The 22612-nt window shown below is 23.7% G+C and overlaps 1 protein-coding gene across 1 annotated transcript; it reads right to left on the bottom strand.

The window, feature by feature from the left end:
* Positions 1 to 1355: 1355 nt before the first annotated feature.
* LY79DRAFT_572624 (uncharacterized protein) lies at positions 1356 to 2706 on the bottom strand. The gene has a single exon (XM_060559383.1). The coding sequence runs from the start codon at positions 2628 to 2630 to the stop codon at positions 1578 to 1580; it is 1053 nt and encodes a 350-aa protein (XP_060407357.1). The 5' UTR covers positions 2631 to 2706; the 3' UTR covers positions 1356 to 1577.
* Between the last annotated feature and the right edge of the window lie 19906 nt (positions 2707 to 22612).

Genomic DNA, 22612 nt, shown 5'->3' on the forward strand with positions numbered 1-22612 from the left:
CCTTTTAATATATCCTCTATTTCCTTATTAATTTATTAAAATATATTTAGCTTATTATTATATATATTATTAATAGCCTATTACTGCTAGGCCTTTAGCCCTAGGCTCTTGTTTATTTACTTGTCTATTAGCTAAGTAGGGAGTACTAGGGTGCCCTACTAAGCCGCCTTGTACTGTTTTTAACCCCTCTGTTTAATTACTTACTTCTAACTCCTTGTTAGCTAGGTTATATTATTGTTCTCTTTAGTTAGTTATAGTAGGTAGTTATAAAAGCTTTAGAAGGGTCCTTTGTAGTTAGTGCACTACTATAGCTTTTTATAGGGCTTATTGCTATAGTCTACTTCTAGTGTCCTATAGTTCTTGTATAGTTAGTGTTTAGTATAGGGTCTAGCTTTATGCTAGTTAAAGTAGATTATATATTATATAGGTCTAAACCTATCTTAAAGTTGTTATAATAGTAGGCTATCTAGGAGTCTAAATAGCTTTACTTTTTCCTTAAGTGTAATAATCTATGTCTAGTTGTCCTAGTTAACTATGCCCTTTGTAATATAGCACTTCTTTAGTTACTATCTTATTATAATATAGACCTCTATTTAGATTAGTGCCTCTATTATATCTACTATATTACCCTTGTAGTTATATATTGTTAATAGGACACCTTTAACCCTATAGAACGTCTAGGTCTAGGTACTATTAATAGTAGTTACACTAAGCTGTTTAAATAGCTTAGTGTAGCTATTAAATATAGCTTATCTTGTTCTATAATTATCTATAGTAATTATAAAACTAGTTAGTACCTTAGTTATCTTTTTAATATCTATAATTTATACCTTATAGATTCTAGTAATATCCTTATAAATAGTTAAGGAGAAGACCTAGGTGTATAGTATCTAGATAAAGATATAGTAGTTAATATAGTGTTGCTATATTCTTCCTTATATATTTCCTTAGCCCTAAGGAGGTCCTTGACTATAAGACTTCTCCTAGACTACTATAACTTGGCCTTATGGCTAAGACTAGGCAGTTAGCTTTACGTTAAGTTGTTTAGTCTATAGGTAGCTTCTAATTATAAGACTAGATAGCTAGGCTAGCTAAGTAACTCTATTTCCCTTAAGGGTATTATATAATAGGTTAGTATAGTAGTTAATAGTAGCTTAATAATCTCCTTTACTTCTAATCTATTAGAGGGACTACTATAGGTTCTTAATAAGTGTGTTTACTATAAATCTATAGCTGTTATTAAGGGCTATAATCTTACTAAGTATCTCCTCTAGATAAGGTTAATGTATTTAACTTACGTTTATTGTTAGGCTATATATAGATGCGTTTAGCCTAAGCTAGTGTTTTAGACTAGTTGCTATACAAGTAAAGTCCTCTTGTGTTAAGGTTATTATTATTATAGTTAGGCTAGAGGTTACTATTAGCCTCTTTTGCTTTATAGAGGAACCTTTGCCTACTGTTGCTCTAGATACAGTTAATATTGCCCTTGAGGCTAGGCGTATGCCTGGCCGCAGCGGCGGCCGCAGGGTTGCTGGCCCTTAGTGTTCAAGGGCTAATATTTAGGTAGTTTGTGTGTGTTAAGGGGTTATTAACAATTTTGATGTGGTGCACGCGCGCGCACTAACAGTGCGCGCCAAGAAAAGTATGTAAGAGGGAAGGTTGGATTTACTGCCCAAGTGGGTGCTGAATGTACCAGGACAGATGATGCTCGTGGTTGTCTCAATTTCCACCGTGGCACTCTTGATTGTCATGACTTGTGGGACGTCCACAATCACCTGAGAGGTCTTCTCCCAGATGGGAATGGCGCTTAGTGTGAAAGGAATGGCTGATGGGTTGCCAAGTTGTATGGCCGCCGGACACATCATCTGGACCGTGTAATTGAAAGTTGGCACCTTTGACGAGGAGAACAACTCCCGAGTCTTCTGCTTGAAAGAGAGTCCCACTTGTTCCATGCCTGGAACCAGTCGATGGCTGCTCACGCAACCTGGGAACTCGCGTTTAGTCAACTCAAAGTCGCTAATGGGCGGCCAAGGGGGCGGCTTCGAGTTGACTCTGATTGGCAGTGTGGCTTGGAAAGTCTTCCATATCCTCTCTTTGGCTCCCTTAACAGTAACTGTTGCTTCGATCCAGAACTCGACATAGCCGTGCCACTTCTTACTGAAGCCGCTGTTACTGTAGTGATAAGTGCCTGGTAGCGGTTGTCCAGGAAGCTCTGCGGCAGCATCGGCCTTGAGTGGCGCTTTGATGAAGTAATTTCTCTTCTCCTTATCTTTCAAACAACTGTTTACAGTTGTCTCGCTGACATCTGTTGGTATCTTCAGCGAAAATGGCCAGGACAGGCTTTCTTCAGCGCCAATGTTGATAGCGCCTTCATGTACAGTGTCCGAAACGTCAGACTCGCCCCAAAATGGGAAGCGGCTGCGGTAGATGGTCTTAGAATTTCCATTGTCATTGACCAGTTTTGCTTTGGCGCGTCCTTGGAGGCGTGCGCGAACGGTGGCTGAGGTTGTATTCAGAGGGGCTTTCCGTACAATATGCCCGTGGATGACACTGCCTGGGAAGCATGGTACCCTGGGGTCGAGGAGTTCGATGGAAAGTTTATCGTTGGTTGTTCGCGATGTAGGAGGCATTGTAAAGTCTCTGTGAACTTCATCATTTCATCTGGTTATATACAATGAAAAAGAAGTTCATTTCAACATGGGGATGTTGATGGCATAATATTTCACAGAGAGGATGGTTGCCTAAACCTCACTGCTGGTGGAGGCATGCATTCCTACGGCGATAAGCGACCAACTCCAATGATCATCCCTTTGAGGTGGGTCCTTTTGAGGGGCGGCTGATTGACTAAAAATAAGACAGCAAGTGTGTCTAAAGTTCTAAACCCTTCTAGTACTCTCAATGCAACATTCAAAACTCTGTTGCCTGCTCAAAGGCCTTCTTTTTTGCCTATGAAACACGGCACTGGAGACAATTAGTTGATGGGAGGCTATTGGGAATCACTGGCGTTATCACGCTTGTATACGCGACCAGGAACCCCTGCACGGTGTCCCTGGCGCTGCAACATTGCCTGCTTCTCTCCTTGGTGTAGCTAGTCTCTGTATTAGTAAGGTAAGCAGGCAGTATTACATAGCAATGCAACTTGTTAAGGTCTATGACAACGCCAACAAGCGCTACTACTATTAGGTTGTGTAATATTCGAAGTCACAAGACAACAGCGAGACAGTGAAGCCTATGCCGCTGACAGAGAGCAGTCGTTCGAAGAGCTGTTGACAATTGCACAAGTTTTAGACCTAGATAGCTTAGCCGTAGATGAGAAGTGGTACCTGGCTGTCGGTTTCTGCGAGCTCATCAGGCTCAAGTACTGCGCTCCAAGATTTTAAGTGAACCATCTGAAGGCACTTGTGCTCAAAGTTGACATTGATGGACTTAAAAATTGGCTATTCCCTCGGCGAGTGCAAACTGAAGGACATGCAAGCGAAAATCATGTCATTGGACTGAAAGGGGTACTTTTTCACTAAGATTTGGTTTATGACTTGTCGCCTTTGTTGAAGAATGGCAGGGCAAGTGTCATCGTGTCAGGTCAGGTAAGAAACGATGGTCAGGTCAGGTCAGATACCCCCCCCCCCAATGGTCGCCTTGACTACAGACTCCACTGGATGTACATGTCAACAAATCACAGGTTATATTACTGCTAGCACAACTCTCACTCTGTGGGAGCAGCAAGGTAAGGCAATATCTGTTAATATTAGTAATAACTGTGATATAAAGCTAACTAGGAGTAGGCTGCCTATAGTAGGCAAAGGCTAGCTAAGAAGAAGGTAGAGGTAGGTCACATAACCTATAGGCTCCTCTACTAATACTCCCCCTTAGGCTCTACTAGCCTACTCCTGTATATTATAATAATAGTAGTAAATAACTACTTAACCTTAAATTCTCTAAATCTAAAAAGTTTTTAAAGTATATTATAACTTTAGTAAAAGGCTAGTAATTTACTTATTAGTCTAATAATAATTTATTTATATACTAATAAGCTTATAAAAACTATAAACTATATAATTTATTATTTATATAGTTTATTTATATATTTATATAACTTATTAATTTAACTTATTTATTATACTAAGTAGTTTAATAAAATCCTTATATTTATTTAAGGCTAATACTTTTATTAGGCTATTAGTAGTTATCTTAGTACTATAAATAAGTTAAAAAGTAATATTTTTATAAATATTAACCTCTTAGATTATTTATTTATATTAAATATTAATACTTTAAGTTTATACTTTATTAAAAAGATTTATAATATTAATTATTATATTAGTACTATTAGTAAAAAAAATAGTTAAAGTATTTAGTAGTTAACTAAAAAGCTATTTAGTATAGTAATAAATTTACTTTATAGTAATTACTACTAGTATAAGGTTAATAAACTTTACTTTAGTAAAGCTTAAAATAATAAAGGTCTATTACTTAGACTTTTAGGCTACTAGTAAGCTAGTAAAGTAAATAATATAACTACTTATAAATACTTATAATAAGTAATTATTAGTAAAAAAAGTATTTACTATAGTATAAAAGCTAATATTAGTAAAAAGGTTAAGTCTACTAAATAAGATACTATAATAAGTAATACCTTTAAGGTAGTAAAAAAAGTACTTAATAGCTACTTAATAAGTAAATAATAGGCTAATATTAGCCTAAGAAGAGTTATTAACTATAAAAGTAATATCTAAGTATATACTAATAGCTAACTAGTTAAAGTAGCTAGTCTATTTAATATAAAGTTATTAGTTAGCTTTAGTATAGTTATCTTTATTCTAAGTAATAAAAAGGTCTTAGTTAGTAAGTAATAAGGTTTTAACTAGCTAAAGGTTAGTATAACTAAAGTAATAAAGTATACTCTTAGTATACTTATATTAATTAATATAAATCTTATTAGTAATAGAATACTAAATTTAAAAGCTAAAAAACTAAGAGGCCTTACTAAGGTCCTTTAGTAAGTAAACCTTAGTAAGTATATTATATACTTTCTTAGTTATTTTAATAGTAAGTATAGCTACTATATTATTATTAATATATATTAAGGTATAGGTATTAAGGTCTTTATTATAAAAGAGGTAGATCTTCTTTTTAAGTAGCTAAAAGCTAATTTTCTTTATTTTACCTTTAATAAGTATAAACTACTATAGTAGTAACTTATATAGACTATAAAAGGCCTTTTAGAATAGCTAGACCTTATTATTAGTAGTAGTATAACTAATAGGTTATTTAATATAGATATTAATACTAGCTAGAATAAAAATAATAAAAAAAGTAGTATTAAAGTTATATATCTTATACTTTAATTTATAAAGAGTAATAATAGTAAAAAAGAGGTAAATAGTAATAGTAGTAGCTATAGCTATATATACTTTTTATAATAACTAATTACTTTACTTAAAGTTACTATAGACTACTTATTAGGCCTTAAAGTATATAATTTTATTATTTATATTAGTTTTAATATTAAATACTTATTTACTTAGTAGTACTTTAGCTTTAGTTAAGGGGTTAATAAGAGTATATACCTCTTTATTATTAAACTACTAGATCTTAGTATTATAGGCCTATTTCTAATAGTACTAGTATAAGCCTTCTTTTACTTTCTTAAAGGTAGTAAATATATTATAGCTAGTAAGTAGTACTTTTAATAATATAGCTACTATAAAAGTACTAATAAAGTAACTTTAACTATCTTAGTATACCTAAATATTAGCTAAAAAATATACTTTTTTCTTATAGTTTTAAATACTTATTATCTTATAATAGTAGCTAAGTAGCTTTACTATACTAGTGTAATATAAGTAACTAGTAGTAATATACTTAGTAGTAGATATAGTAGTAAAGGCCTTAATAATAAAGTCTAGCTTATTTTTCTTTATAACTAAAAGAAAATAATTAGCCTCTTATTAAATAACCTTATAAAACTTATTATTAGTAAAAGTATTATTTTATTTACTTAGTTATTTATTTATAAGTTATTTATTAGTAAGTAATAAAGTAAATATAGTAGTATCCTCTAGAAGTAAAGTTATATAGGTAGTATTATTAATATACTTACTATTAATAGTGCCTTTATTAGTTTAGTTAGCCTACTAGTTTTATAAGGTCTTAGTAACTAGTAAGTAAAAATTAAAGACTTAGCTAAAAAACTAAATCTAGAGGTTAGGCTTATTAAAAAGTATATTATAGTTAGTATTTACTAAGATATTTATATTAGTAATAAAGTAAAAAATAGTCTTCTTTTTTTTTTATAAAAATAAATATTATAATAATAAATAACTTACTTTTAATTAAGGATATAAATATAGTAAATATAACTATATAAAGAGCTATAACTAATAAGGTAACCTTTTATTATATAAGGCTTTATTTTTATAAAATAAAGGGGGCACTTACTACCTTTCTTATATATATATATAATATAACTAAAGGTATAAAGGTGTTTAATTTAAGGAGGTTCTTAGTTAATAGTAAGGTTAAGCTTATAGGTAATAATCTTATAAAGGCTTATTTTACCCTTAGTTAACTATAGTAAAAGGTTAAAGATTTATACTATAGTGTTAAGTATATAGTCCTAGAGATCCTCTAGTAGGCTATTATTAATAAGTAAAGTATAAGTAGCCTTTATAAAAGTATAGCTAGTATATTTAATTATATTATTTATTAATAAAGTATAAGTAGTAGTTAAGTAAAGTTAAGTGCCTTTAAAGAAAAGATTATAAAGTACTTTCTTAAGCTTAAGTATATTATTATATATTTAACTTTTAATTAAGAGACCTATTATATTAGTAAATATAGTACTAAACTTCTTAATAGTATTAAGAATAACCTTATAGTAATAAGCTTTTAATAAAGTAAGCTAGTAATAACTACTATAATAGTTAAGAAAGTAAAAAGTATATTATATACTAAGTTTAAAAAAGGTTTAACCTTAATAAGGTCTAAATAGATTTCTTTACTTATAAAAGTAAAAGGTAATAAAGTATTATAGCTAATAAGCTTTATAGATTTAGCTAAGTAGTAGGCCTTATAGTAAAAGTTATTAATTTACTTATATAAATTATATACTTACTTAATAGTAGGCTTTAATAACCTATAATAAATAAGTATAAATAAGTTAATAATATATTATCTTAAAGGTTAATTAGTACTTACTTTAACTATAGTTAACTTAAAAGTAGTTACTATAAGTAAAGTTAAGCTATTAGTTATATAAAAATATAAATATTAAAGATCTATTTAATAATAGCTAAATAGGCCTTAGATTTAGTGTTAATAATATAAGTAGTAGTATAGTTATATTTAATACCTACCTTATATAACTTACCTAGGCTAAAGAGGTTAGCTAGGCTAAGAGGACTATACTTAATATTTTTAATAGTCTAGTTAATAGTCTAAGTTAGGTTAGCTAGATCTTTATCTAGAAGAAAATAGTACTACTACTCTCTAGATATACCTAATTACTATTTACTATAGTAAAAAGTTAAAAGTTACTATAGACTATATAAATATAAAGTAAATTAATAAGTTAAATATAAGGTTAAAGTAGCCTAAATCTAGTATAATATTAAAGGTAGTAATAACCTTATTATTAATAGCTATATATATTATATAGCTAGGCTTTATAGCTAGGCTAGTAATAAAGAAGCTACTAAGAGTACTTAAGGCTTCCTTAATAAAAACAGAGGTTAATAATAAGTTAAATAATCCTTTTTTATAATCTTTATTATAAATATACTTAGTTATATAAGTAAAAAAGTATTATAATAAAATAGTTAGTAAAAACTAGCTTTAAGTAAGTAGTCTAGTACTTTATAATAAGGTAGTTTTTTTATAATAAAGGTAAAAACTACTATAGGTAATATTCTTAGTAAAAGTAATACCTTAGTTAGTACTAGAAGAGGTTATTATTAGATTAGTAGTGTTCTTATAGTATATAATAAGTCCTATTTTCTATTCTTATCCTAGGCAAAAGTATAAATAGTCTTAATAACCTTTGCCTAGGTAGTGTCTTATTATTATTAGTGTAGTACTTATAAGTATTTAGTAGTTATACCTTAAAGTAGTTAAGTATAAAATAGCCTAATAGTAATTAGAGTTTTTACTATAGAGGCTAGTAATATAGCTTTAGAGGTATTAAACCTTTATAAAGGCATTATAAAAGGTTTTATAGTCTTAGGCACTACTTTTACTAAACTTATTAATAAAAGTAGTAATAGTATTTTAAATACCTTAGGGATAAACTTCTTAAGTGTTTTTATAAGAGTATATAGGTTACTATTATTAACTTATCCTATATTAAGAAGCTTAATAATTATAAGGTTATAAGTACTAATAATAATACTATAGGTAGTATTATATTTATTCTCTTAATTCTTATACTTATTAGTGTTAATTACTAGTTAAAGGACTTTATAGTTAATATATTTCTTAACTTTAGTAGTATAAAGTAATATATTAACTAGGACTTACTATTATAACTAGTTTAACTCCCCTTTAGCTTAAGGACAGACTATATAACTATTTAGTAGTTAACCTTATTAGCTATAATAGTAGTTAATTACTTATATAAAAAGGATAATATAATATAGATAAAAGTCTCCCTTAGACTATAAGTAGCCTAATAATATATTAAACTTTATATATTTCCCTTATAAAATAAAGGTATATCTAAATTATTATATAAATTACTACTTATTATTAGACGTCTAAGTAAGAGGGGATATAGGTAAAGGTAAAAGTAAAGTAAGAGCAATGTTTTAAGTTTATTACTTATTATTGTTATAAGGTAATATAACTATAGTAATAAGTAGTTAACAGTAATATAGGCAGTAACTATAACGTTTTATAAATATTACTATAGACTATTAAAAAAGCAAAAAAGAAGAGGTAAAGGCAGCTAATTAATTAATTATAAAGAAAATTAATTAGTATTAACCTAGGCCTTATAACCTATAGGAGCAGCAAGGTAAGGTAATATCTGTTAATATTAGTAATATATAGTTAACTAGAAGTAGGCTATCTACAGTAGGCAAAGGCTGCCCAAGAAGGAGGTAGAGGTAGGTCACATAACCTATAGGCTCCTCTACTAATATATAGTTAACCTAAAATTACTTATCCTCTATAGTAGATTTATCTATAAGGTATTATATAGATAGCTTATAGTAAAGTAAAGTATTTACTACTTTACTATATAGTTATATATAGAGGCTATAAAATATAGCTAGTAAGTTAAAGAGAGCTATAGTATACTTAGGTATACTATAGTAATAAGTAATAAGGCACTTATAATAATCCTTATCCTTAGGTAAGCTATTATAGGTAGTTACTTTAACTAGCTTAGTAACCTTTTTAATAAGTAACTTAAGGATCTTAAGCTTATTCTTACTATAGTTTTTATAGGTAATTAAGTTAAATAATATATAGTAAAGCTTAGTAATATAGGCTAAGTATACTTTATTACCTTTAAATTATTCTTTAAGCTTTACTATTAGAGTATTAAAATTACTTACCTATTAGTAAAAAATAAAAGTATAATACTCTTATAGTTTACCTTAAAGTATTACTTAAATTACTACTCTATAGTAGTTTTATATTATACTTACCTAGATATAAAGGTTATAGAATAATAGTAATTTTAAGTTAATAGTCTTATACTAGCTACTAGTGTATTTTATAGCCTAGTTATTAAAGTATATCTTTATAAGGTTACTTATTTACTTTAGTGTTAACCTTAATATTACTATTAATATTACTATAGTTAATAAGAGCTCTTATAGTAGTATAGTAGTTATTATATATAGGCTATTAATTTTAGCTATTATATAGGGTTTTAGTGTTAACGTAGGTAGTAGTAAGGTAAAGGCTAAGTTATTAGTAAAGGTTTAGTAGCTAGTTACTAATAATAGGTGTACTTTAACTATTTTTACTCTATATATAATTATCTTATAGCCTTTAATATCTTTAATAAAGTTAAGGTCTTTAAGGTATTTTCTAAAGTTATATAATAATCTTTTAATAATAGTAATTATTTTATTAGTTTAGTAGGTGCCTTTCTCTTATTAGAGGGTATTAAATATACGTTAAGTAATTAATAAGTATTTACTATAGTTAACTTACACTCTATAGTTAATAAAGAAGTTATATAGACCTATTAAGACCTTTAGGTTAATAGCCTTAAAGTTACTAATAAGCTAGTTAATAAGGTCTTCTTATATATAGTAGAGTAATTTATTACTAAGGTAGTTATTATACTTAGATTTACTAAGGTAAAAAGTAATAATAGTATTAAGTATAAAGGACTATTATTTTTCTATAAAGTTAATTAGTAACCTTATAATATAATTTCTCTCTTATTAGAATAAAAAATTATACTATATAAAGGTAAAAAGTATAGTAATAATATTATTTATTACTACTATCTTTTCTACTATATTAGGTAGTATATTATATATACTATAAATCTCTTTTTCTTATTACCTTATAGGTAAAAGTATAGTAACCTATAAGCCTTACTTACTTATAAGCTTATTTTATTTACTTATCTTAGCTTAGGTCTTTTACTTATAGGCGTAGTATTATTTACTATTATCCTTTGTTAGCCTAATAACCTCTTAAATATAGGCGTTTCTTCTAGTAGACTAGAAGGTATATATATTTATTAAAGAGATTACTACTAGTAGTATAAATAGTTAAAGAAAAATATACTTTTATAAATAAATAACTTAAGGAAAAATAATAGGCTATTATATTAGCTACTTATTAATACTATTAGTTAGTAAAAGAAAAAATAATAATAGGCTATTATATTAGTAACTTATTAACACTATTAGTTAGTAAAAGAAGTATATATATAAGAAAAAGAAGTTAGTAAGCTAAAGAGCTTATAATAAATAGGATATAGTAAATAATTACTAGTTAGCTATAAGTATATAAAGTAAAGGGTTTTTTATAGTTAAAAGCGCTTCTCTAAAGGTAATAAAGCTTATATAATAGACATAAATTAACAGGGTTTCTACTAGTTAAAAGGACTAGTTATAGATCTATTAATTAACCTATTATAATAGGTAATTAGTATAATATTATAGTAAAGGTATTTATAGAGGCGTCTTTTAGTCTTTGCTTACTCTAGGTATATAAATAATTAACTAGTAATAATTACCTCTTCTTATAGTCCTTACTAATCTATAGTTTAGACAGTAAAGTTAACCTATATAGTTAATAGTAAAGTTAACTACTAATTAGTGTTAGTAACACTAAGGGATAAGTTAATATAGTTAACTATATATATTAGTAGTAATTAATAAATAATAGGGGTAACTATAGTTCTTTATTATATATAAAAAAAGAAGGATAATTATTGTGGGTTAGTTAGTTAAATAACTAACTTATTACCTATAAATCCTTAGAGAATCTATAGCTAAATATCTAAGAATTTAGTAGTAATAAGTTATTAGGGTTAACCTAATAACTCTAATATTTATCTACAATAGTTAATATTATAATAATATTAATTAACCCTAAGGATTTAAAGTAATTACTACTACTAAAGTAAATACTTACTTTACTTACCTAGGTAGTATTTATAAGTATCTTTTTACCTTAGTAGCACTAAAAGATAAAGTATTATTTATAGCTAGTAGTTAATTTCTTAGCTATACTAGTATTAAGTATAATACTATAAAAAGTTACTACTAAGTAGTACTTATTAAGTATAAATATTTTATTAGCTTTTATAGTTTTACTAAATAGTAGCTTCTTTAGTAGGTTCTTATAGGTAAGTATATAGGTAGTTACTTAGTTATATAACTTAAAGAATATAGTTAGGCTATTAATTAATAGTTATATAAAGAAGGTAATAAATATAAAGAATACTATATTTATATAGTTATTATTATTACTAATAAGTTATTTTTTACTATTATTTACTTCTTATAAATAACTTATATTATAGCCTTTATAGTTAAAAAGAAAGTAGTTAAAGGTAGCTAGTAAAGCTTATATAAAGTAAGTACTTTTATACTAGTTAAATAAAGATTACTACTTTTTTTTAGTATATTTAGTTAACTAATATCTAGGCTTACTATTAATAAAGTACTTCTTAGTTAATTTATTACTTCACTAGTTTTTACTATAGTAGTTACTTTATAAAGAACCTTATATTTATTATAAATTAGTATAATTATTATAGCTACTATTATACTTATAGTTAACCTAAAATTACTTATTCTTTATAGTATATTTATTTATAAAGTATTATATAAGTAGCTTATAGTAAAGTAAAGTATTTACTACTTTATTATATAATTATATATAAAGACTATAAAATATAGCTAGTAGGTTAAGAAAGGCTATAGTACACTTAGGTATACTATAGTAATAGCCTTAGGCTATTAAGGGAAAATATATTTAAAATATATTTTTATTAAAGGCTTTAGAGAGTATACTATAGTTATAAAGCTTAAGGTTATACTAAAAAATATAATAGAATTATAATAATACTAAATATAAATTCTGCTTTAATTAGATATAAAAAGTATTAAAGTTAAGGTTAAGGTTACTAAGAAATTAATTCTTTTATTAAATATGTACTATCTGTATTTTGTATTTTGTATTTTTTTAAAAATACAAAAATATATTTTTTCTTTAATATTTATTTAAATCTAAGAAAAATACTTAAAGTTACTAGCTTATAAATTTAGAGCTTTTAGGTCTAAAAAGTAAAATAGGCACTTAGAAAAAACTTTAATAAGTATATATATAGATTAAGTCTAATTCTTTACTATAAAATATATTTTAAAATACAAATACATTTTTAATACACTAACTAATAGGTAATAAGGCACTTATAATAATCCTTATCCTTATATAAGCTATTATAAGTAGTTACTTTAACTAGCTTAGTAACCTTTTTAATAAGTAGCTTAAGGATCTTAAGCTTATTTTTACTATAGTTTTTATAAGTAATTTAGTTTAATAATATATAGTAAAGCTTAGTAATATAAGCTAAGTATACTTTATTACTTTTAAATTATTCTTTAAGTTTTACTATTAAAGTATTAAAATTACTTACCTATTAGTAAAAGGTAAAAATATAATACTTTTATAGTTTACCTTAGAGTATTACTTAAATTACTACTCTACAGTAGTCTTATATTATACTTACCTAAATATAAAGGTTATAAAATAATAGTAATTTTAAGTTAATAGTCTTATACTAGCTACTAATATACTTTATAGCCTAGTTATTAAAGTATATCTTTATAAAGTTACTTATTTACTTCAGTATTAACCTTAATATTATTGTTAATATTATAGTAGTTAATAAAAGCTCTTATAGTAGTATAGTAGTTATTATATATAGGCTATTAATTTTAGCTATTATATAAGGTTTTAGTATTAATATAGGTAGTAGTAAAATAAAGGTTAAGTTATTATAAAAGGTTTAGTAGCTAGTTACTAGTAATAGGTATACTTTAACTATTTTTACTTTATATATAATTATCTTATTATCTTTAATATTTTTAATAAAATTAAGGTCTTTAAGATATTCTTTAAAGTTATATAATGCCTTCTTAATAATAGTAATTATTTTATTAGTCTAATAGGTACCTTCCTCTTATTAAAAGGTATTAAATATATATTAAGTAATTAATAAGTACTTACTATAGTTAACTTATACTCTATAGTTAATAAAGAAGTTATATAGACCTATTAAGACCTTTAGGTTAATAGCCTTAAAGTTATTAATAGACTAGTTAGTAAGGTCTTCTTATATATAGTAAAGTAATTTACTACTAAGGTAGTTATTATACTTAGATTTACTAAAGTAAAATATAGTAATAGTATTAAGCGTAAAGGACTATTACTTCTCTATTAGGCTAATTAATAACCTTATAATATAATTTCTTTTTTATTAGTATAAAAGAATATACTATATAAAAGTAAAAAGTATAATAATAATATTATTTATTACTACTATCTTTTTAACTATATTAAGTAATATATTATATTTATTATAAATCCTTTTTTCTTATTACCTTATAAGTAAAAGTATAGTAACTTATAAGCCTTACTTACTTATAAGCTTATTTTATTTACTTATTTTAGCTTAGGTCTTTTACTTATAAGTATAGTGTTATTTACTATTATCCTTTGTTAGCCTAATAACCTCTTAAATATAGGTGTTTCTTCTAGTAGACTAGAAGGTGTATATATTTATTAGAGGGATTACTACTAGTAGTATAAATAACTAAGGAAAAATATACTCTTATAAGTAAATAACTTAAGGAAAAATAATAGGCTATTATATTAGCTACTTATTAATACTATTAGTTAATAAAAAGAGGAAAAATAATTAGCTATTATATTAGTAACTTATTAACACTATTAGTTAGTAAAAGAAAGGTATATATAAGAAAAAGAAGTTAGTAAGCTAAAAAGCTTATAATAAATAAGATATAGTAAATAGTTACTAGTTAGCTATAGGTTAGCTATAAGTATATAAAGTAAGAGGTTTTTTATAGTTAAAAGCGCTTCTCTAAAGGTAATAAAGCTTATATAATAGATATAAATTAATAAGGTTTTTACTAGTTAAAGGGACTAGTTATAGATCTATTAATTAACCTATTATAATAGGTAATTAGTATAATATTATAATAAAGGTATTTATAGAGGCGTTTTTTAGTACTTGCCTACTCTAGGTGTATAAATAATTAACTAGTAATAATTACCTCTTCTTATAAATCTTACTAATCTATAGTTTAAATAATAAAGCTAACCTATATAGTTAATAGTAAAGTTAACTACTAATTAGTGTTAGTAACACTAAGGGATAAGTTAATATAGTTAACTATATATATTAGTAGTAATTAATAAATAATAGGGGTAACTATAGTTCTTTATTATATATAAAGAAAAAAAGGATAATTATTATAGGTTAGCTAGTTAAATAACTAACTAATTACCTATAAATCCTTAGAGAATTTATAGCTAAATATCTAAGGATTTACTAGTAATAAGTTATTAGGGTTAACCTAATAACTCTATTATTTATCTACAATAGTTAACATTATAACAATAGTACTATTAAAAAAATACTTAAGTAATAATAATTATTATCTTATTTAACTTTTTATTTTATTTTTATATTTACTTTTTAACAAGTCTTTCTTTATTTACTTTATATATATATATAACTAATTTAGTACTATCTAGACTTATAAGTATAAGTTATATTAAAAAGAAACTTACTAGTAAAGTACTACTATTAATTTTTTATAACCTTCTTTTTAACTAAGGTATCTTTATACCTAAGGACTATTAATAAATTACTTTATACTTTATTACTCTTCTTAATTATAATAACTTATATATATAAATAAATAAAAAGATTAAAAAAGTAAAGTATAAGTTAGCTATATTTAATAAGCTTATTAATATATATAATAGTTTCTTAGATAATATTTAATATAGTTATATTAGCCTAAAGTAGTATAAGTAAAAATAGTAATAGTAACCTATTACTTATATAAGTAAATAAAGTATAATAATAATTATAAACCTTAAGAAGTAACTAGTAATAATATAGACCTAACTTAATAAGTAAGTATAAAAAAATAATAATAAAAGTAGTAAACCTTAGTATTACTATAGTAAACTTAATCTATATAAGATTTACTACTTTTCTTATATAATATAATACTAGGACTATCTTATTAAAGTAATAGTCTATTATCTTTTTTTACTTACTATTAATTATAGTAAGAACCTTTTATTTACTTATATATTAACCTTATAAAACCTTAAGGTATAAGATAACTACTACTAATTAAAAATAACACTATTAGTAACTATTCTTTTTCTTAGTAATTAGGTACCTTAACTAAAATTATTATTAATAAATCTAAGTATACTAGTAAAATATATAATATATTTAATATTAAGTTAAACTTATTCTATAATAACTATAGTAAGATTAGTATTAAAAAACACTAAATAGTATTAGCCTTTTTATTAATACTTAAAGGTAAGGCTTTTACTTTTTATTTTACCTAAATTAGTAATAAGAATATCTAAGACCTTACTACTATAGTTACCTAAATAAAAGCTTACTTTAAGAGCCCTAAAGCTATTTAAATATACTTTACTAAGTAATAAAATACTAGCTTTTACTATATTATATATAATAACCTTAAGAAAAGTAAGCTTAAAGTACTAGAAAAGTGTAAAGTAAAAGGGACCTAAGTAGTATAGTAATCTAGAGAGAAACACTAATAACCCTTAAGGTAATATAAGATACTCCCTTAAGTAGTTAAAGGCTTACCTTAATTAAAGTATTAAGTCTTTTAGATCTAAGATAAGTAATATCTTAATTATAGTAAAAAAGTATCTAATTAAAAGAAGTCTTATTATAATTAAAGAAGTAAAACTCCTAATTATCTTATATTATTATACTTAATTAGCTTACTAATAAAAGGTCTATAGTTTAATCTAGATAAAAAGTAAGTCTAAAAAGAAAAAAAAAGGTTTATTAGTTATTTATTTATATAATTAGTCTTCTTTATATAGGCTTATCTTATAATTAGACTAACTACTTTTTTACTTTATATATTTTTTATCTCTAATTAGCTTAAAATTAATCTTTTAATTACTTTACCTTATTTTAATTATTCTTTAGTTTTTTTCTCTTAGTCTTTAAGAAAGGAAAATAATAAAAAATTTAACCTTAATTAAGTCTTTATTAGTCTATACTTACTTCTTATTACTCTTCTTTTTTTTTCTTTAGCTTAAGGCTTTTTTCTTTATCCTTATTTACTTTATCTTATTTTAATCTAGTGTTATAGTACACTTATTACTTTTACTTATCTAGTATTAATAAAGACACTTAAGGAGTATCCTTAGAACTATAAGCTACTTTATTAATTAAATTATTATATTAGTTAACTTATTATAACTATATATACTTTATAATATTTAATTATTCTTTAACTTATATATATTACTTAAGAAGATTAGTATATTTTTAAGCTACTTTAGTTTATATATTAATTATATTTTTTTACTTAGGTCTTTTTTATTTAGTTTTTTTATTAAAAGTTAAAGAGACTAGTAGATTAAGTAACTTTAAGGCTATTAATTACTATTAGTTTATAGATCTTAGTAAGTAGTATAGTAGTAATTAGACTTCTATAGTCTTAAGACTAAACATTAATTAAAATAAATAATATATTATTAGTATATTAAGTAGTATTAGTCTAGATTCTTTAAAAGCTTTTAGTATTTAAGCTTTATAGTCTTTTCTAACTTATTAAAGTATTTATAAAGGTTACTATAATCTTATAATTATTTTATTAATTAGTATTAGGCTATTACTCTAGGGTAAGTATAGTATAATAAAGAGTAAAAAAGTAAAAAGTATTTTTTTAATAAACTCTTTAAAAAAGAAAAGTAGTATCTTTAGTATAAATTAGTAGTAAGTATTATATTTTTAGTAAAGTAAAATAAAAAGCACTAGTTAAAAAGGTAATAATAAAAGTAATTAAGGAGTAGTTAAAAGTATTTATACTAAAGATAACTATTATATAGGTTTAGTTAAAGTTACCTAGTATATTCTAGACTTAATTATAATAATATTATTTAATTTAGCTAGTAATACTATATAGAATCTTAATTAGTTACTTTAAAACTCCTTAAAAGATATAGCTAAGATATCTTTTATAGTGTTATAATATTATAATCCTTTATAATAGAACTTAAAGCTAATCTACTTAATCTAAGATAATTATAGCTTATTTCTAAAGCTCTCTTAAAGATTTAGATCTATTTAGTATATATTCTTAGTTAAGTAAAGTTCTCTAAATTATAATATTATTTAGAACTACTTAAGTATATATAGACTATATTTTTATTCTCTAGGCTATTAAACTAAATTAATAATATATATACTTAGATTTATTAGTTAATAAATATATAGTAAGGTATTTAATCTCTAGTAGAACTTCTTTAAGGCTATTATATTATTAATAAATAGTTACTTTAATTATTTATTTACCTAAAGAGGATTATACTAGTAGACTATACTATCTCTTTAATCTATAATTAGCCTTATAAAGTAGCCTAGATTATTTATATAAAGAGAAAACACTACTAAGTGTACTTATATTTTAATTATAGTAGTAATTTTATTTACTAAAGGTAAAATAGCCTTAACTTTACCTTAATTTAATATACTTTCTTAAGTAATTAGAATAATAGTAATATTTTAAATAAAGGCTAAGTCTTAAGTTATAATTTATAATACTACCTTAATCTTATTCTTTATAATCTAATCCTTATATAAAAGACATCCTTATAAGTTATAATAGTTAGTAAAAATATCCTTTATTTTATAGTATAACTAGCCTATCTATATTAAATTACCTATTATATTCTTAAATATATCTTAACACTATATAAAGAAGTTATTTATATTATTCTAGTGTAACTAGTTAAGAAATTAAATATTACTTAAAGTTAAAATTATTCTTAAGAAGTTCTTTTTTATTAGGATCTAATTCTAGTATAAGTGTATTTAACTATAGAATTTATTATTTATATATTAATTAAGGAACTAAGAGAACTTAGCTACCTAAATTAATATAGGAGGTATATTTTTAGGGCTAGTTAGGTAATTATCTCTCTAATGTCTAAACTAAGACTAAATATTCCTCTTATAGTTATTAATAGTAAAAAAACACTAGATCTAGGTATAATTATCTACTTAATTATAGGTAAATAAAGTAAAAGTAAAAAAAACTTAGAATAATATAATAACTATAATTAAAAAAAATAAAAAGTAATACTAGTAGATATTTATAAATTAAGAAAAGAAATTAAATTTATATAGTTAATAGTAGAAAGTAAAGCTATAAAAGGTAAATAAATAAGTAAAAGTACTTAGGTAGTAGTCTAATTTATTAGTTACTAAAGCTTATTATTATTATTAGTTAAAAAAAAGAATTATTTATAGTAAGGTAAGTAGTTTTTATATTATAAATTAGTAACTATTAGCCTAGTAAATAAAAGAAGTTATAAATAATCTAAAAAAAAGTAGTTTAGTAGTTCTTTAAAGAGATAAAGAAGTAGATTACTATTATTTAACAACTTTAAGTTATAAATTATCTCTTTAGTTAAAGTTAAAGTAAAGTTAAATAAGTTACCTTTATTAGTTGTCTTTTTCCTTAATTTATTTTTTTAATTTAACCCTTAGTTAAATATAAAAGAAAACCCTTTTACTAGCTTTTTTTATTTCTTTTTTTTCTTATTAATATACTTATTTTAACTAGTAATACTAATAACTAATTAATTAATTTTTTATACTATAGTTACTTAATTATAACTTCTAATTCTTAGTTAAAAAAAGGCTACTATTTTTATAAAAGATAATATTATAAAGTTCTTAAAAAAGTTTAAGGATTAGTATAATATAGTATAAGTACTAAATTAATTTAAAGGTAAACTTATAGCCTATATAATAAGTAAAGATTATTAGACTTTAGTTAAAAATATAATTAAATATTTACCTTAAGATTAAGCTAAGAAGTATTTTCTAAAGAAATATAAAAGCTAAAATATAAATTACTTTTTAAATAAAGAAAAATAAATTAAGAAGGTTACTATAAAAGCCTTAATTATAGACTTTAACTTATAATTAGCCTAAGTTTTATTTATTAAGATTAATAATATTATTACCTATATAAAGTATTAAGATCTATATACTATATTTAATAAAAGCTTAATTAAGGCTTTATATAAGTAATTCTATATTAATATTATTAAGAATATAGCTAAGAATATTAAAGTTAGTTTAAAAAGCTTTATTAAAGCTACTAAGTATTTTAACTTTAAAGCTAGCTTACTTAATATAATTATATATAAAAAAGAATATAGACCTCTTTTTACTTATAATCTAGACTTAGGTAAGCCTATAGGTTAAGACTTAACCTTATAATCTAAGGGCAATAGTATATATTAGTACTAAAGACACTAGTAGACTTAATAGCTAATAGTTAATATATAAATTAATTAACTAATCTTAAGTACTACTAATTAAGAACTTATAAATAAGATAAAGAACCTTAAGATCTACTAGAATAGTATTTAGAGCTAAGGCCTAGCTAAAGTCTTTAAAGTTAATATAATAAGATCTAATTAATCTACTACTCTTAGACCTAGAGACTAATACTAGTACTACTAGTCTTTAGATTACTAGTTTATTCAAGAGTACTAATAGTATATAATAAATAAAGATACTTAGCTTATAATTCTAATTTAAGGCACCTAGTACTATATATAGTAAATATAATAAGTAAAGCCTAATAAATAATATTCTATTTACTATAATTAAGGATAATTATAAGTATAAAGTTACTAATTAATTAACTTTTTTCTTATATATAGCTAATATATTAATAAATAAAGACTATAAATTACTTATTTACTAGACTTTAGAGGTATAGATTAGTCTTCTTTAGTAAAATAAACCTACTCTCCTTATAGTAGCTTAAGTAACTTTAGTTAAATATATATATATATAGTGCCCTAAGTTACTTAACTAAGACTATATAGATATTTATATAGTTAGATAAAAAAAACCTCTTAAAAACTAAGACTTAGTTAATTAGTAAAATAAAGGTAAATTATAAAAAACTTATAAAGCTAAGAAATAAAACCTAGCTTTATTAAAAATAATAAAAGTAGTCTTTTTTTAAAGAAAAAAAAAGAAGCTATAATAATTAATAATAAAGATAATAATTAAGAACCTATAAAGAAAAGTATACCCTTTTAGCTAATAATAAAGTACTTAAGATCTAGAGTTATAATACTTTATAGGCCTAATAAGCTAGTCTTATTACTAATTTCTAGTAAGACTAAAGACTATAATAATTAAGAGGACTTATAGCTAAAAACAAGGAAAGTTATAATAGTAGACTAACTATAAGGGCTAGATTTAGCCTAAGAGTCCTAAAAGATTATAAAGAAAAAGCTAAATATACTAATTTTTTTTTAGTAAGACTTCTTTAGTAAATTTAGCTAAAGTTTAATATAGCTATAGGTACTACTTTATATAAGTAAGAATATACTAGCACTAATAAGGTATTAATTAAGGCTTTAAAGTCTTTACTTAATTTAGCTAATTTAGACTAATAATAGACTAAGATTAGAAACCTTTTTAATGAGTATAACTACTTAATTAAGAAAAAGATAAGTAAGGTTACTAAGATAAAATAAGTAAGAAGTATAAAGCCTATAGTAGTACTATTAACTATAATTATCTTAAATATATACTTCTAGCTAAAGGTTAAGATTATAAGCCTTAATTAAGTATATATAGCCTCTTTAATTATTATTATCCTAAATACTAGTATATAAGTTAATATTTTATTAAGATAGTATATTAAATTAGTAAAAATCTAATATATACTAACTAAGCTTTAAATAAGAATATTTAAGTCTAATCTAGGTAGTTTAATAAATTTTAATAAGTTTTATTATATAAGTATTTAGATTAATTAGTATAAGGTTAGCTTTTACTTCTTTATTAAGGATAAATAAAAGACTATTAACCTATTACTTTTTAGACTTCTATTTACTTAAGATATAAAGCTTTTTTTAGGTATAGTAATTACTTAATTATTACTTATATTTATATAAAAATATACTTTTATAAATTCTAGTAAAAGTAATTAAGACTAATAGCCTTTTAAAGGTTATAGATATTTTACTTTAGCTAGATTAGTATATTATAAAGGTCTTTAAGCTAAAAAACTAGAATCTAGTAGTAGCTTTAAGACTACTACTAGAACCTAGATTAAATACCTAGAACTTAAATTAAAGGATTATAAGTATTTAGTAGCTATTCTAGATAATAATAAGGCTAAAGAACTCTTAATAGAAGTTATATAGGATATAATTAGGCCTTAAGCTACTTAGATTTACTAAATCCTTATAGTAACCTAAGTAAGGCTAAGTAGACCTAGTATATTCTAAGAATATAAGGACCTTTACTATAATCTAGGAATATAACTAATATCTAAATAAAAAGATTAGTGCTTTTAATAATAAATTAGTAAATACTAGAAGAAGGCTATATATTAGTTTAAGATAATAGCTAAAGTAATTAAGTAGACCTAATATATAGTAAAATTAATATAATATATAAGTATAAAGATTAAAAGGTTTAGCTTATTAATAATGCTTTCTTTAATAGTTTAGTACTTAATAAAGACTTATATTAGAAGCTTAAGAAGCTTAAGGAAGTTAAAAAAAAGCTTTAAGACTAATTAAGACTATTTAAGGACTTAATTACACTAAAGTTCTCTAATATTAATTTAGAATTAAGACTTACTAAGGACTAATAAAAGATAATTATTAAGGATTATAAGCACTTTTTACTTATAAAGTAGAACTTATTTAAATAAATTTTAATTAATAAAAAAAAAGCCTTACTTAGGATTTCTTAGAGTATAGTTAAGTTAATCTAATAGTAGCTTTATTATAAGAAATCTAGATAATCCCTTTTAAAGTATAG

The sequence above is a fragment of the Colletotrichum navitas genome (assembly GCF_030913465.1).
Source record: "Colletotrichum navitas strain CBS 125086 chromosome Unknown LY79scaffold_158, whole genome shotgun sequence".
NCBI lineage: Eukaryota > Fungi > Ascomycota > Sordariomycetes > Glomerellales > Glomerellaceae > Colletotrichum > Colletotrichum navitas.

Excerpts from the sequence above, each read along its gene's own strand:
- LY79DRAFT_572624 (XM_060559383.1), bottom strand. The coding sequence starts at position 2,630 with ATGCCTCCTACATCGCGAACAACCAACGATAAACTTTCCATCGAACTC.